The 20,414-nt window shown below is 40.3% G+C and overlaps 1 protein-coding gene across 1 annotated transcript in view; it reads left to right on the top strand.

Annotated features, from left to right (window-relative positions):
- LOC130332981 (glycogen [starch] synthase, liver-like) overlaps positions 1-20,414 on the top strand; it is a 115,498-nt gene that overhangs the window by 44,146 nt on the left and 50,938 nt on the right. Inside the window, exons 7-10 of the mRNA XM_056553828.1 lie at positions 4,895-5,015; positions 5,102-5,208; positions 5,301-5,360; positions 8,625-8,703. Coding sequence (XP_056409803.1) covers positions 4,895-5,015; positions 5,102-5,208; positions 5,301-5,360; positions 8,625-8,703 — 367 coding nt within the window. The remainder of the gene's footprint in view (positions 1-4,894; positions 5,016-5,101; positions 5,209-5,300; positions 5,361-8,624; positions 8,704-20,414) is intronic.

Raw genomic sequence — 20,414 nt, 5'->3', positions numbered from 1 at the left:
ACATCATGTCTTATCCTCCAGAGGTGCACTCACTATTCTGCTGTTACATCATGTCTTATCCTCCAGAGCTGCACTCACTATTCTGCTGTTACATCATATCTTATCCTCCAGAGCTGCACTCACTATTCTGCTGTTACATCGTGTCTTATCCTCCAGAGCTGCACTCACTATTCTGCTGTTACATCGTGTCTTATCCTCCAGAGCTGCACTCACTATTCTGCTGTTCCATCATGTCTTATCCCCCAGAGCTGCACTCACTATTCTGCTGTTACATCGTGTCTTATCCTCCAAAGCTGCACTCACTATTCTGCTGTTACATCATGCCTTATCCTCCAGAGCTGCACTCACTGTTCTACTGTTATATCATGTCTTATCCTCCAGAGTTGCACTCACTGTTCTGCTGTTACATCATGTCTTATCCTCCAGAGCTGCACTCACTGTTCTGCTGTTACATCATGTCTTATCCTCCAGAGCTGCACTCACTATTCTGCTGTTATATCATGTCTTATCCTCCAGAGCAGCACTCACTATTCTGCTGTTACATCATGTCTCATCCTCCAGAGCTGCACTCACTATTCTCCTGTTACATTGTGTCTTATCCTCCAGAGCTGCACTCACTATTCTGCTGTTACATCATGTCTTATCCTCCAGAGCTGCACTCACTATTCTGCAGTTACATCACGTCTTATCCTCCAGAGCTGCACTCACTTTTCTGCTGTTACCTGGTATCATTGTGAAGAAATACGTTGGGACATGGTAGACTTTTATACCTGCTTTGATATGGTCTTTGTACATCATCTTCAGGTGTGGACCCCTTTGGTCAGTGGGTTGGGCCACATGTTATAGAGCAGAAGGAGCTGAGCAGATTGATTTATATCTTTCTAGGAAAAGATTTATTCTAACTTGTAACTTATCAATTGGAAACTAATCTTCCAATGTTTATGAGTCCAATGGGTGGTGCTATAATTGAGTGACACCGCCCCCTGGACTCCTTAGAATTCAAAGAGCAAAAAGATTTTAATGAATGAGTAACAAGTCATCCTAAAACTTTTCCCACAATGATATACGTGGATCTTCTCAGCTCCTCTTGGTCTATAACATTAGCCTGACACATTTTCTTTTCAGCTCCTCCTGCTCTATAACATGAACCAGATACATGGATCTTCTCAGCTCCTCCTGCTTTATAACATGAGCCTGATGCATGATCTTCTCTGCTCCTCCTGCTCTATAACATGAGCCTGATACATGATCTTCTCAGCTCCTCCTGCTCTATAACATGAGCCTGATACATGATCTTCTCATCTCCTCCTGCTCTATAACATGAGCCTGATACAGGATCTTCTCAGCTCCTCCTGCCCTATAACATGAGCCCGATACATGATCTTCTCAGCTCCTCCTGCTCTATAACATGAGCCCAATAAATGATCTTCTCAGCTCCTCCTGCTCTATAACATGAGCCTGATACATGATCTTCTCAGCTCCTCCTGCTCTATAACATGAGCCCGATACATGATCTTCTCAGCTCCTCCTGCTCTATAACATGAGCCTGATACATAATCTTCTCTGCTCCTCCATCTCTATAACATGAGCCTGATACATCATCTTCTCTGCTCCTCCTGCTCTATAACATGAGCCCGATACATGATCTTCTTAGCTCCTCCTGCTCTATAACATGAGCCTGATACATGATCTTCTCAGCTCCTCCTGCTCTATAACATGAGCCTGATACATGATCTTCTCAGCTCCTCCTGCTCTATAACATGAGCCTGATACATGATCTTCTCTGCTCCTCCATCTCTATAACATGAGCCTGATACATCATCTTCTCTGCTCCTCCTGCTCTATAACATGAGCCACATACATGATCTTCTCAGCTCCTCCTGCTCTATAACATGAGCCCGATACATGATTTTCTCATCTCCTCCTGCTCTATAACATGAGGCAGATACATGATCTTCTCAGCTCCTCCTGCTCTATAACATGAGCCTGATACATGATCTTCTCAGCTCCTCCTGGTCTATAACATGAGCCTGATACATCATCTTTTTAGCTCCTCCATCTCTATAACATGAGGCTGATACATGATCTTCTCAGCTCCTCCTGCTCTATAACATGAGCCTGATACATGATCTTCTTAGCTCCTCCTGCTCTATAACATGAGCTCGATACAGGATCTTCTCTGCTCCTCCATCTCTATAACATGAGCCTGATACATGATCTTCTCTGCTCCTCCATCTCTATAACATGAGCCCGATACATGATCTTCTCAGCTCCTCCTGCTCTATAACATGAGCCTGATACATAATCTTCTCTGCTCCTCCATCTCTATAACATGAGCCTGATACATCATCTTCTCTGCTCCTCCTGCTCTATAACATGAGCCCGATACATGATCTTCTTAGCTCCTCCTGCTCTATAACATGAGCCTGATACATGATCTTCTCAGCTCCTCCTGCTCTATAACATGAGCCTGATACATGATCTTCTCAGCTCCTCCTGCTCTATAACATGAGCCTGATACATGATCTTCTCTGCTCCTCCATCTCTATAACATGAGCCTGATACATCATCTTCTCTGCTCCTCCTGCTCTATAACATGAGCCACATACATGATCTTCTCAGCTCCTCCTGCTCTATAACATGAGCCTGATACATGATTTTCTCATCTCCTCCTGCTCTATAACATGAGGCAGATACATGATCTTCTCAGCTCCTCCTGCTCTATAACATGAGCCTGATACATGATCTTCTCAGCTCCTCCTGGTCTATAACATGAGCCTGATACATCATCTTTTTAGCTCCTCCATCTCTATAACATGAGGCTGATACATGATCTTCTCAGCTCCTCCTGCTCTATAACATGAGCCTGATACATGATCTTCTTAGCTCCTCCTGCTCTATAACATGAGCTCGATACAGGATCTTCTCTGCTCCTCCATCTCTATAACATGAGCCTGATACATGATCTTCTCTGCTCCTCCATCTCTATAACATGAGCCCGATACATGATCTTCTCAGCTCCTCCTGCTCTATAACATGAGCCCGATACATGATCTTCTCAGCTCCTCCTGGTCTATAACATGAGCCTGATACATCATCTTCTCTGCTCCTCCATCTCTATAACATGAGCCCGATACATGATCTTCTTAGCTCCTCCTGCTCTATAACATGAGCCCGATACATGATCTTCTCAGCTCCTCCTGCTCTATAACATGAGCCTGATACATGATCTTCTTAGCTCCTCCTGCTCTATAACATGAGCCCGATACATGATCTTCTCAGCTCCTCCTGCTCTATAACATGAGCCCGATACATGATCTTCTCAGCTCCTCCTGCTCTATAACATGAGCCTGATACATGATCTTCTCAGCTCCTCCATCTCTATAACATGAGCCTGATACATCATCTTCTCTGCTCCTCCTGCTCTATAACATGAGCAAGATACATGATCTTCTCAGCTCCTCCTGCTCTATAACATGAGCCCGATACATGATTTTCTCATCTCCTCCTGCTCTATAACATGAGGCAGATACATGATCTTCTCAGCTCCTCCTGCTCTATAACATGAGCCTGATACATGATCTTCTCAGCTCCTCCTGGTCTATAACATGAGCCTGATACATCATCTTTTCAGCTCCTCCATCTCTATAACATGAGGCTGATACATGATCTTCTCAGCTCCTCCATCTCTATAACATGAGCCCGATACATGATCTTCTCAGCTCCTCCTGCTCTATAACATGAGCCTGATACATGATCTTCTTAGCTCCTCCTGCTCTATAACATGAGCTCGATACAGGATCTTCTCTGCTCCTCCATCTCTATAACATGAGCCTGATACATGATCTTCTCTGCTCCTCCATCTCTATAACATGAGCCCAATACATGATCTTCTCAGCTCCTCCTGCTCTATAACATGAGCCCGATACATGATCTTCTCAGCTCCTCCTGGTCTATAACATGAGCCTGATACATCATCTTCTCTGCTCCTCCATCTCTATAACATGAACCCGATACATGATCTTCTTAGCTCCTCCTGCTCTATAACATGAGCCCGATACATGATCTTCTCAGCTCCTCCTGCTCTATAACATGAGCTTGATACATGATCTTCTTAGCTCCTCCTGCTCTATAACATGAGCCCGATACATGATCTTCTCAGCTCCTCCTGCTCTATAACATGAGCCCGATACATGATCTTCTTAGCTCCTCCTGCTCTATAACATGAGCCTGATACATGATCTTCTTAACTCCTCCTGCTCTATAACATGAGCCCGATACAGGATCTTCTCTGCTCCTCCTGCTCTATAACATGAGCCTGATACATGATCTTCTCTGCTCCTCCTGCTCTATAACATGAGCCCGATACAGGATCTTCTCTGCTCCTCCTGCTCTATAACGTAAGCCCGATACATGATCTTCTCAGCTCCTCCTGCTCTATAACATGAGCCTGATATATGATCTTCTTAGCTCCTCCTGCTCTATAACATGAGCCCGATACATGATCTTCTCAGCTCCTCCTGCTCTATAACATGAGCCAGATACATGATCTTCTCAGCTCCTCCTGCTCTATAACATGAGCCTGATATATGATCTTCTTAGCTCCTCCTGCTCTATAACATGAGCCCGATACAGGATCTTCTCTGCTCCTCCTGCTCTATAACATGAGCCAGATACATGATCTTCTCAGCTCCTCCTGCTCTATAACATGAGCCTGATATATGATCTTCTTAGCTCCTCCTGCTCTATAACATGAGCCTGATATATGATCTTCTCTGCTCCTCCTGCTCTATAACATGAGCCCGATACAGGATCTTCTTTGCTCCTCCTGCTCTATAACATGAGCCTGATACATGATCTTCTCAGGGTGACAGGTCTCATCTCTTCTCCTCAGACACCTGGACTTTAATCTGGACAAGACTCTGTTCTTCTTCATCGCTGGACGCTACGAGTACATGAATAAAGGGGCGGACATCTTTCTGGAGTCCCTGTCCCGGCTGAACTTCCTGCTGCGGGTGCGGATCGTAATGAATTATATATTATTCTATGCTCACACTTATTATGTCTCGTACATTATAACCGTCTCTCTCGCCCTGCGCAGGTCCATCGCAGTGATGTCACTGTCGTGGTGTTCTTTATAATGCCAACGAAGACGAATAACTTCAATGTGGAGACGCTGAAGGGTCAGGCGGTCAGGAAGCAGCTGTGGTGAGGGCCCGCTCCTGCGCGGTGTCACCTGTTGGGCAGGGGGGCGCTCTTCTCATTGGAGATTATAATATATTATTACGTGTTCTTCTCAGGGACACAGCTCACACCATGAAGGAGAAGTTCGGGAAGAAGTTGTATGAAGCGCTGCTGAGGTGAGGGCCGGGGGGAGGAGCAATATGGCCGCCATTCCTGATCTGCTGATATAGCGCTATCTATGCGATACGTAGGGGGAATATACCAGGGGCGGAGCAATATGGCCGCCATTCCTCATCTGCTGATAAAGAGCTATCTATGCGATACGTAGGGGGAATATACCAGGGGCGGAGCAATATGGCCGCCATTCCTCATCTGCTGATATAGCGCTATCTATGCGATACATAGGGGGAATATACCAGGGGCGGAGCAACATGGCCGCCATTCCTCATCTGCTGATATAGAGCTATCTATGCGATACATAGGGGGAATATACCAGGGGCGGAGCAACATGGCCGCCATTCCTCATCTGCTGATAGAGCGCTATCTATGCGATACCTCGGGGGAATATACCAGGGGCGGAGCAATATGGCCGCCATTCCTCATCTGCTGATATAGCGCTATCTATGCGATACTTGGGGAATATACCAGGGGCGGAGCAAAATGGCCGCCATTCCCCATCTGCTGATATAGCGCTATCTATGCGATACTTGGGGGGGAATATACCAGGGGCGGAGCAATATGGCCGCCATTCCTCATCTGCTGATATAGCGCTATCTATGCGATACATAGGGGGAATATACCAGGGGCGGAGCAATATGGATGCCATTCCACATCTGCTGATATAGAGCTATCTATGCGATACCTCGGGGGAATATACCAGGGGTGGAGCAATATGGCCGCCATTCCTCATCTGCTGATATAGTACTATCTATGCGATACGTAGGGGGAATATACCAGGGGCGGAGCAATATGGCCGCCATTCCTCATCTGCTGATATAGCGCTATCTATGCAATACTTGGGGGGAATATACCAGGGGTGGAGCAATATGGCCGCCATTCCTCATCTTCTGATTTAGCGCTATCTATCCGATACTTGGGGGGAATATACCAGGGGCGGAGCAATATGGCCGCCATTCCCCATCTGCTGATATAGCGCTATCTATGCGATACCTCGGGGGAATATACCAGGGGCAGAGCAATATGGCCGCCATTCCCCATCTGCTGATATAGCGCTATCTATGCGATACTTGGGGGGAATATACCAGGGGCAGAGCAATATGGCCGCCATTCCCCATCTGCTGATATAGCACTATCTATGCGATACATAGGGGGAATATACCAGGGGCGGAGCAATATGGCTGCCATTCCCCATCTGCTGATATAGAGCTATCTATGCGATACCTCGGGGGAATATACCAGGGGCGGAGCAATATGGCCGCCATTCCTCATCTGCTGATATAGCGCTATCTATGCGATACTTGGGGGGAATATACCAGGGGCGGAGCAATATGGCCGCCATTCCCCATCTGCTGATATAGCACTATCTATGCGATACATAGGGGGAATATACCAGGGGCGGAGCAATATGGCCGCCATTCCTCATCTGCTGATATAGCGCTATCTATGCGATACGTAGGGGGAATATACCAGGGGCGGAGCAATATGGCCGCCATTCCTCATCTGCTGATATAGTGCTATCTATGCGATACTTGGGGGGGATATACCAGGGGCGGAGCAATATGGCCGCCATTCCCCATCTGCTGATTTAGCGCTATCTATGCGATACTTGGGGGGGATATACCAGGGGGGGAGCAATATGGCCGCCATTCCTCATCTGCTGATATAGCGCTATCTATGCGATACGTAGGGGGAATATACCAGGGGCGGAGCAATATGGCCGCCATTCCTCATCTTCTGATTTAGCGCTATCTATGCGATACTTGGGGGGGATATACCAGGGGCGGAGCAATATGGCCGCCATTCCTCATCTGCTGATATAGCGCTATCTATGCGATTCCTCGGGGGAATATACCAGGGGCGGAGCAACATGGCCGCCATTCCTCATCTGCTGATATAGTACTATCTATGCGATACTTGGAGGGAATATACCAGGGGCGGAGCAATATGGCCGCCATTCCCCATCTGCTGATATAGCGCTATCTATGCGATACCTCGGGGGAATATACCAGGGGCGGAGCAATATGGCCGCCATTCCCCATCTGCTGATATAGTACTATCTATGCGATACCTCGGGGGAATATACCAGGGGCGGAGCAATATGGCCGCCATTCCCCATCTGCTGATATAGCGCTATCTATGCGATACGTAGGGGGAATATACCAGGGGCGGAGCAACATGGCCGCCATTCCTCATCTGCTGATATAGCGCTATCTATGCGATTCCTCGGGGGAATATACCAGGGGTGGAGCAACATGGCCGCCATTCCTCATCTGCTGATATAGCGCTATCTATGCGATACGTAGGGGGGATATACCAGGGGCGGAGCAATATGGCCGCCATTCCTCATCTGCTGATATAGCGCTATCTATGCAATACCTCGGGGGAATATACCAGGGGCGGAGCAATATGGCCGCCATTCCACATCTGCTGATATAGCGCTATCTATGCGATACGTAGGGGGAATATACCAGGGGCGGAGCAACATGGCCGCCATTCCTCATCTGCTGATATAGCGCTATCTATGCGATTCCTCGGGGGAATATACCAGGGGTGGAGCAACATGGCCGCCATTCCTCATCTGCTGATATAGCGCTATCTATGCGATACGTAGGGGGGATATACCAGGGGCGGAGCAATATGGCCGCCATTCCACATCTGCTGATATAGCGCTATCTATGCGATACGTAGGGGGAATATACCAGGGGCAGAGCAATATGGCCGCCATTCCACATCTGCTGATATAGCGCTATCTATGCGATACGTAGGGGGAATATACCAGGGGCGGAGCAACATGGCCGCCATTCCTCATCTGCTGATATAGCGCTATCTATGCGATTCCTCGGGGGAATATACCAGGGGTGGAGCAACATGGCCGCCATTCCTCATCTGCTGATATAGCGCTATCTATGCGATACGTAGGGGGGATATACCAGGGGCGGAGCAATATGGCCGCCATTCCTCATCTGCTGATATAGCGCTATCTATGCGATACCTCGGGGGAATATACCAGGGGCGGAGCAATATGGCCGCCATTCCCCATCTGCTGATATAGCGCTATCTATGCGATACCTCGGGGGAATATACCAGGGGCGGAGCAATATGGCCGCCATTCCTCATCTGCTGATATAGCGCTATCTATGCGATACCTCGGGGGAATATACCAGGGGTGGAGCAATATGGCCGCCATTCCTCATCTGCTGATATAGCGCTATCTATGCGATACCTCGGGGGAATATACGTAATTATATATCTCTAATCAGGGGAGAAATACCAGATATGAACAAAATCCTGGACCGAGACGATCTGAGCATCATGAAGAGGGCGATATTCTCCACACAGGTACATAACAGTGCCCTATATATTACCACTACATAACAGTGCCCTATATATTACCACTACATAACAGTGCCCTATATATTACCACTACATAACAGTGCCCTATATATTACCACTACATAACAGTGCCCTATATATTACCACTACATAACAGTGCCCTATATATTACCACTACATTACAGTGCCCTATATATTACCACTACATAACAGTGCCCTATATGTTACCACTACATAACAGTGCCCTATATGTTACCACTACATAACAGTGCCCTATATATTACCACTACATAACCGTGCCCTATATGTTACCACTACATAACAGTGCCCTATATGTTACCACTACATAACAGTGCCCTATATATTACCACTACATAACAGTGCCCTATATATTACCACTACATAACAGTGCCCTATATGTTACCACTACATAACAGTGCCCTATATATTACCACTACATTACAGTGCCCTATATATTACCACTACATAACAGTGCCCTATATGTTACCACTACATAACAGTGCCCTATATATTACCACTACATTACAGTGCCCTATATGTTACCACTACATAACAGTGCCCTATATATTACCACTACATAACAGTGCCCTATATGTTACCACTACATAACAGTGCCCTATATATTACCACTACATAACAGTGCCCTATATGTTACCACTACATAACAGTGCCCTATATATTACCACTACATAACAGTGCCCTATATGTTACCACTACATAACAGTGCCCTATATATTACCACTACATAACAGTGCCCTATATGTTACCACTACATAACAGTGCCCTATATATTACCACTACATAACAGTGCCCTATATATTACCACTACATAACAGTGCCCTGTATATTACCACTACATAACAGTGCCCTATATAAAACCACTACATAACAGTGCCCTATATATTACCACTACATAACAATGCCCTATATATTACCACTACATAACAGTGCCCTATATATTACCCCTGCATAACAGTGCCCTATATATTATCACTACATAACAGTGTCCTATATATTACCACTGCATAACAGTGCCCTATATATTACCACTACATAACAGTGCCCTATATATTACCACTACATAACAGTGCCCTATATATTACCACTACATAGGAGTGCCCTATATATTACCACTACATAACAGTGCCCTATATATTACCACTGCATAACAGTGCCCTATATATTACCACTGCATAACAGTGCCCCATATATTACCACTACATAACAGTGCCCTATATAACACCTTTACATAACAGTGCCCTATATAAAAACCACTACATAACAGTGCCCTATATATTACCACTACATAACAGTGCCCTATATATTACCACTACATAACAGTGCCCTATATATTACCACTGCATAACAGTGCCCTATATATTACCACTGCATAACAGTGCCCCATATATTACCACTACATAACAGTGCCCTATATAACACCTTTACATAACAGTGCCCTATATAAAAACCACTACATAACAGTGCCCTATATATTACCACTACATAACAGTGCCCTATATATTACCACTACATAACAGTGCCCTATATATTACCACTACATAACAATGGCCTATATTTTACCCCTGCATAACAGTGCCCTATATATTACCACTACATAACAGTGTCCTATATATTACCACTGCATAACAGTGCCCTATATATTACCACTACATAACAGTGCCCTATATATTACCACTACATAACAGTGCCCTATATATTACCACTACATAACAGTGCCCTATATATTACCACTACATAACAGTGCCCTATATAATACCTCTACATACCAGTTCCCTATATAACACCTCTATACAGTATACATATAACAGTGCCCTATATATTACCACTACATAACAATGCCCTATATTTTACCCCTGCATAACAGTGCCCTATATATTACCACTACATAACAGTGTCCTATATATTACCACTGCATAACAGTGCCCTATATATTACCACTACATAACAGTGCCCTATATATTACCACTACAAAACAGTGCCCTATATATTACCACTACATAACAGTGCCCTATATATTACCACTACATAACAGTGCCCTATATATTACCACTACATAACAGTGCCCTATATATTACCACTACATAACAGTGCCCTATATATTACCACTACATTACAGTGCCCTATATATTACCACTACATAGCAGTTCCCTACATAACACCTCTATACAGTATACACATAACAGTGCCCTATATAACACCTCTATACAGTATAAATATAACAGTGCCCTAAATAACACCTCTATACAGTATACACATAACAGTATCCTATATAACACCTCTATACAGTATAGATATAACAGTGTCTTATATAACACCTTTATACAGTATACACATAACAGTGCCCTATATAACACCTCTATACAGTATACAAATAACAGTGCTCTATATAACACCTCTATACAGTATACACATAACAGTGCCCTATATAACACCTCTATACAGTATACATATAACAGTTCCCTATATAACACCTCTATACAGTATACACATAACAGTGCCCTATATAACACATCTATACCGTATACATATAACAGTGCCCTATATAACACCTCTATACAGTATACACATTAGAGTGCCCTATATAACACCTCTATACAGTATACACATAACAGTGCCCTATATAACACCTCTATACAGTATACACATAAGTGTCCTATATAACACATCTATACCGTATACATATAACAGTGCCCTATATAACACCTCTATACAGTATACACATAACAGTGCCCTATATAACACCTCTATACAGTATACACATAACAGTGCCCTATATAACACCTCTATACAGTATACACATAACAGTGCCCTATATAACACCTCTATACAGTATACAGATAACAGTGCCCTATATAACACCTCTATACAGTATACACATAACAGTGCCCTATATAACACCTCTATACAGTATACACATAACAGTGCCCTATATAACACATCTATACCGTATACACATAACAGTGTCCTATATAACACCTCTATACAGTATACACATAACAGTGCCCTATATAACACCTCTATACAGTATACAGATAACAGTGCCCTATATAACACCTCTATACAGTATACACATAACAGTGCCCTATATAACACCTCTATACAGTATAAACATAACAGTGCCCTATATAACACATCTATACCGTATACATATAACAGTGTCCTATATAACACCTCTATACAGTATACACATAACAGTGCCATATATAACACCTCTATACCGTATACACATAACAGTGCCCTATATAACACCTCTATACAGTATACACATAACAGTTCCCTATATAACACCTCTATACAGTATACAGATAACAGTGCCCTATATAACACCTCTATACAGTATACACAGAACAGTGTACTATATAACACCTCTATACAGTATACACATGACAGTGCCCTATATAACACCTCTATACAGCATACACATAACAGTTCCCTATATAACACCTCTATACAGTATACACATAAGTGTCCTATATAACACCTCTATACAGTATACACATAGCAGTGCCCTATATAACACCTCTATACAGTATACACATAACAGTTCCCTATATAACACCTCTATACAGTATACACATAACAGTGTCCTATATAACACCTCTATACAGTATACACATAACAGTTCCCTATATAACACCTCTATACAGTATACACATAACAGTGTCCTATATAACACCTCTATACAGTATACATATAACAGTTCCCTATATAACACCTCTATACAGTATACACATAACAGTGTCCTATATAACACCTCTATACAGTATACAGATAACAGTGCCCTATATAACACCTCTATACAGTATACACATAACAGTGTCCTATATAACACCTCTATACAGTATACACATAACAGTGCCCTATATAACACCTCTATACAGTATACACATGACAGTGCAATATATAACACCTCTATACAGTATACACATAACACTTCCCTATATAACACCTCTATATAGTATACACATAACAGTGCCCTATATAAAACCTCTATACAGTATACACATAGCAGTGCCCTACATAACACCTCTATACAGTATACACATAACAGTTCCCTATATAAAACCTCTATACAGTATACACATAACAGTGTCCTATATAACACCTCTATACAGTGTACACATAACAGTGCCCTATATAACACCTCTATACAGTATACACATAACAGTGTCCTATATAACACCTCTATACAGTATACACATAACAGTGTCCTATATAACACCTCTATACAGTATACACATAACAGTGTCCTATATAACACCTCTATACAGGATACACATAACAGTGCCCTATATAACACCTCTATACAGTATACACATAACAGTGCCCTATATAACACCTCTATACAGCATACACATAACAGTGTCCTATATAACACCTCTATACAGTATACACATAACATTTCCCTATATAACACCTCTATACAGTATACACATAACAGTTCCCTATATAACACCTCTATACAGTGTACACATAACAGTGCCCTATATAACACCTCTATATAGTATACACATAACAGTTCCCTATATAACACCTCTATACAGTATACACATAACAGTGTCCTATATAACACCTCTATACAGTATACAAATAACAGTGCCCTATATAACACCTCTATACAGTATACACATAACAGTGCCCTATATAACACCTCTATACAGTATACACATAACAGTGCCCTATATAACACCTCTATACAGTATACACATAACAGTGCCCTATATAACACCTCTATACAGTATACACATAACAGTGCCCTATATAACACCTCTATACAGTATACACATAACAGTGCCCTATATAACACCTCTATACAGTATACACATAACAGTGCCCTATATAACACCTCTATACAGTATACATATAACAGTGTCCTATATAACACCTCTATACAGTATACACATAACAGTGTCCTATATAACACCTCTATACAGGATACACATAACAGTTCCCTATATAACACCTCTATATAGTATACACATAACAGTTCCCTATATAACACCTCTATACAGTGTACACATAACAGTGCCCTATATAACACCTCTATATAGTATACACATAACAGTGCCCTATATAACACCTCTATACCGTATACACATAACAGTGTCCTATATAACACCTCTATACAGTATACACATAACAGTGTCCTATATAACACCTCTATACAGTATACACATAACAGTTCCCTATATAACACCTCTATACAGTATACACATAACAGTTCCATATATAACACCTCTATACAGTATACACATAACAGTTCCCTATATAACACCTCTATATAGTATACACATAACAGTGCCCTATATAACACCTCTATACCGTATACATATAACAGTGTCCTATATAACACCTCTATACAGTATACACATAACAGTGTCCTATATAACACCTCTATACAGTATGCACATAACAGTTCCATATATAACACCTCTATACAGTATACACATAACAGTGCCCTATATAACACCTCTATACAGTATACACATAACAGTGCCCTATATAACACCTCTATACAGCATACACATAACAGTGCCCTATATAACACCTCTATACAGTATACACATAACAGTACCCTATATAACACCTCTATACAGTATACACATAACAGTGCCCTATATAACACCTCTATACAGTATACACATAACAGTGCCCTATATAACACCTCTATACAGTATACACATAACAGTACCCTATATAACACCTCTATACAGTATACACATAACAGTGTCCTATATAACACCTCTATACAGTATACACATAACAGTTCCCTATATAACACCTCTATACAGTATACACATAACAGTGTCCTATATAACACCTCTATACAGTATACACATAACAGTGCCCTATATAACACCTCTATACAGTATACATATAACAGTGTCCTATATAACACCTCTATACAGTATACACATAACAGTGTCCTATATAACACCTCTATACAGTATACACATAACAGTGTCCTATATAACACCTCTATACATTATACACATAACAGTGCCCTATATAACACCTCTATACAGTATACACATAACAGTGTCCTATATAACACCTCTATACAGTATACACATAGCAGTGCCCTATATAACACCTCTATACAGTATACACATAACAGTGTCCTATATAACACCTCTATACAGTATACACATAACAGTTCCCTACATAACACCTCTACACAGTATACACATAACAGTGTCCTATATAACACCTCTATACAGGATACACATAACAGTGTCCTATATAACACCTCTATACAGTATACATATAACAGTGTCCTATATAACACCTCTATACAGTATACACATAACAGTGTCCTATATAACACCTCTATACAGTATACACATAACAGTGTCCTATATAACACCTCTATACAGTATACACATAACAGTGCCCTATATAACACCTCTATACAGGATACACATAACAGTGTCCTATATAACACCTCTATACAGTATACACATAACAGTTCCCTACATAACACCTCTACACAGTATACACATAAGTGTCCTATATAACACCTCTATACAGTATACACATAACAGTGTCCTATATAACACCTCTATACAGGATACACATAACAGTGTCCTATATAACACCTCTATACAGTATACAGATAACAGTGCCCTATATAACACCTCTATACAGTATACACATAAGTGTCCTATATAACACCTCTATACAGTATACACATAACAGTGTCCTATATAACACCTCTATACAGTATACACATACCAGTGTCCTATATAACAGCTCTATACAATATACATATAACAGTGCCCTATATAACACCTCTATACAGTATACACATAACAGTGTCCTATATAACACCTCTATACAGTATACACATAACAGTGTCCTATATAACACCTCTATACAGTATACAGATAACAGTGCCCTATATAACACCTCTATACAGTATACACATAACAGTGCCCTATATAACACCTCTATACAGTATACATATAACAGTGCCCTATATAACACCTCTATAGAGTATACACATAACAGTTCCCTATATAACACCTCTATACCGTATACATATAACAGTGTCCTATATAACACCTCTATACAGTATACACATAACAGTGTCCTATATAACACCTCTATACAGTATACACATAACAGTGCCCTATATAACACCTCTATACAGTATACATATAACAGTGCCCTATATAACACCTCTATACAGTATACACATAACAGTGCCCTATATAACACCTCTATACAGCATACACATAACAGTTCCCTATATAACACCTCTATACAGTATACACATAAAAGTGTCCTATATAACACCTCTATACAGTATACACATAACAGTGTCCTATATAACACCTCTATACAGTATACATATAACAGTGCCCTATATAACACCTCTATACAGTATACACATAACAGTGTCCTATATAACACCTCTATACAGTATACACATAACAGTGTCCTATATAACACCTCTATACAGGATACACATAACAGTGTCCTATATAACACCTCTATACAGGATACACATAACAGTGTCCTATATAACACCTCTATACAGTATACACATAACAGTGCCCTATATAACACCTCTATACAGTATACACATAACAGTGCCCTATATAACACCTCTATACAGTATACACATAACAGTGCCCTATATAACACCTCTATACAGTATACATATAACAGTGCCCTATATAACACCTCTATACAGTATACACATAACAGTGCCCTATATAACACCTCTATACAGTATACACATAACAGTGCCCTATATAACACCTCTATACAGTATACACATAACAGTGCCCTATATAACACCTCTATACAGTATACACATAACAGAGCCCTATATAACACCTCTATACAGTATACATATAACAGTGCCCTATATAACACCTCTGTAGAGTATACACCTAACAGTGCCCTATATAACACCTCTATACAGTATACACATAACAGTTCCCTATATAACACCTCTATATAGTATACACATAACACTTCCCTATATAACACCTCTATACAGTATACACATAACAGTGCCCTATATAACACCTCTATACAGTATACACATAACAGTGCCCTATATAACACCTCTATACAGCATACATATAACAGTGCCCTATATAACACCTCTATACAGTATACACATAACAGTGCCCTATATAACACCTCTATACAGTATACACATAACAGTGCCCTATATAACACCTCTATACAGTATACATATAACAGTGCCCTATATAACACCTCTATAGAGTATACACATAACAGTTCCCTATATAACACCTCTATTCAGGATACACATAACAGTGTCCTATATAACACCTCTATACAGTATACAGATAACAGTGCCCTATATAACACCTCTATACAGTATACACATAACAGTGTCCTATATAACACCTCTATACAGTATACACATAACAGTGCCCTATATAACGCCTCTATACAGTATACACATAACAGTGTCCTATATAACACCTCTATACAGTATACACATAACAGTTCCCTATATAACACCTCTATACAGTATACACATAACAGTGCCCTATATAACACCTCTATACAGTATACATATAACAGTGCCCTATATAACACCTCTATACAGTATACACATAACAGTTCCCTATATAACACCTTCATACAGTATACATATAACAGTGCCCTATATAACACCTCTATACAGTATACACATAACAGTGCCCTATATAACACCTCTATACAGTATACACATAACAGTGCCCTATATAACACCTCTATACAGTATACACATAACAGTTCCCTATATAACACCTCTATACAGTATACACATAACACTTCCCTATATAACACCTCTATATAGTATACACATAACAGTGCCCCATATAACACCTCTATACAGTATACACATAACAGTGTCCTATATAACGCCTCTATACAGTATACACATAACAGTTCCCTATATAACACCTCTATACAGTATACACATAACACTTCCCTATATAACACCTCTATACAGTATACACATAACAGTTCTCTATATAACACCTCTATACAGTATACACATAACACTTCCCTATATAACACCTCTATACAGTATGCACATAACAGTGTCCTATATAACACCTCTATACAGTATACACATAACAGTGCCCTATATAACACCTCTATACAGTATACACATAACAGTGTCCTATATAACACCTCTATACAGTATACACATAACAGTGTCCTATATAACACCTCTATACAGTATACACATAACAGTACCCTATATAACACCTCTATACAGTATACACATAACAGTGCCCTATATAACACCTCCATACAGTATACACATAACAGTTCCCTATATAACACCTCTATACAGCATACACATAACAGTTCCCTATATAACACCTCTATACAGTATACACATAGCAGTGCCCTATATAACACCTGTATACAGTATACACATAACAGTTCCCTATATAACACCTCTATACAGTATACACATAACAGTGTCCTATATAACACCTCTATACAGTATACACATAACAGTGCTCTATATAACACCTCTATACATTATACACATAACAGTTCCCTATATAACACCTCTACACAGTATACACATAACAGTGCCCTATATAACGCCTCTATACAGTATACACATAACAGTTCCCTATATAACACCTCTATACAGTATACACATAACAGTGCCCTATATAACGCCTCTATACAGTATACATATAACAGTTCCCTATATAACACCTCTATACAGTATACACATAACAGTGCCCTATATAACACCTCTATACAGCATACACATAACAGTTCCCTATATAACACCTTCATACAGTATACATATAACAGTGCCCTATATAACACCTCTATACAGCATACACATAACAGTTCCCTATATAACACCTTCATACAGTATACATATAACAGTGCCCTATATAACACCTCTATACAGTATACACATAACAGTTCCCTATATAACACCTCTATACAGTATACACATAACAGTTCCCTATATAACACCTCTATACAGTATACACATAACAGTGTCCTATATAACACCTCTATACAGTATACACATAACAGTGCCCTATATAACACCTCTATACAGTATACACATAACAGTGTCCTATATAACACCTCTATACAGTATACACATAACAGTTCCCTATATAACACCTCTATACAGTATACACATAACAGTGCCCTATATAACACCTCCATACAGTATACACATAACAGTGCCCTATATAACACCTCTATACAGTATACACATAACAGTGTCCTATATAACACCTCCATACAGTATACACATAACAGTGCCCTATATAACACCTCCATACAGTATACACATAACAGTGTCCTATATAACACCTCTATACAGTATACACATAACAGTTCCCTATATAACACCTCTTTACAGTATACACATAACAGTTCCCTATATAACACCTCTATACAGTATACACATAACAGTGCCCTATATAACACCTCTATACATTATACACATAACAGTGCCCTATATAACACCTCTATACAGTATACACATAACAGTGCCCTATATAACACCTCTATACAGTATACATATAACAGTGTCCTAGATAACACCTCTATACAGTATACACATAACAGTGTCCTATATAACACCTCTATACAGTATACACATAACAGTGTCCTATATAACACCTCTTTACATTATACACATAACAGTGCCCTATATAACACCTCTATACAGTATACACATAACAGTGTCCTATATAACACCTCTATACAGTATACACATAACAGTGTCCTATATAACACCTCTATACAGGATACACATAACAGTGTCCTATATAACACCTCTATACAGTATACATATAACAGTGTCCTATATAACACCTCTATACAGTATACACATAACAGTGTCCTATATAACACCTCTATACAGTATACACATAACAGTGTCCTATATAACACCTCTATACAGTATACACATAACAGTGCCCTATATAACACCTCTATACAGGATACACATAACAGTGTCCTATATAACACCTCTATACAGTATACACATAACAGTTCCCTACATAACACCTCTACACAGTATACACATAACAGTGTCCTATATAACACCTCTATACAGGATACACATAACAGTGTCCTATATAACACCTCTATACAGTATACAGATAACAGTGCCCTATATAACACCTCTATACAGTATACACATAACAGTGTCCTATATAACACCTCTATACAGTATACACATAACAGTGTCCTATATAACACCTCTATACAGTATACACATAACAGTGTCCTATATAACAGCTCTATACAATATACATATAACAGTGCCCTATATAACACCTCTATACAGTATACACATAACAGTGTCCTATATAACACCTCTATACAGTATACACATAACAGTGTCCTATATAACACCTCTATACAGTATACAGATAACAGTGCCCTATATAACACCTCTATACAGTATACACATAACAGTGCCCTATATAACACCTCTATACAGTATACACATAACAGTGCCCTATATAACACCTCTATACAGTATACACATAACAGTGTCCTATATAACACCTCTATACAGTATACACATAACAGTTCCCTACATAACACCTCTACACAGTATACACATAACAGTGTCCTATATAACACCTCTATACAGGATACACATAACAGTGTCCTATATAACACCTCTATAC

The sequence above is a fragment of the Hyla sarda genome, unplaced genomic scaffold, assembly GCF_029499605.1.
Source record: "Hyla sarda isolate aHylSar1 unplaced genomic scaffold, aHylSar1.hap1 scaffold_396, whole genome shotgun sequence".
NCBI classification, from domain to species: domain Eukaryota; kingdom Metazoa; phylum Chordata; class Amphibia; order Anura; family Hylidae; genus Hyla; species Hyla sarda.
The sequence above is the reverse complement of the archived record's forward strand: the minus strand, read 5'-3'. Positions and strand labels throughout refer to the sequence as shown.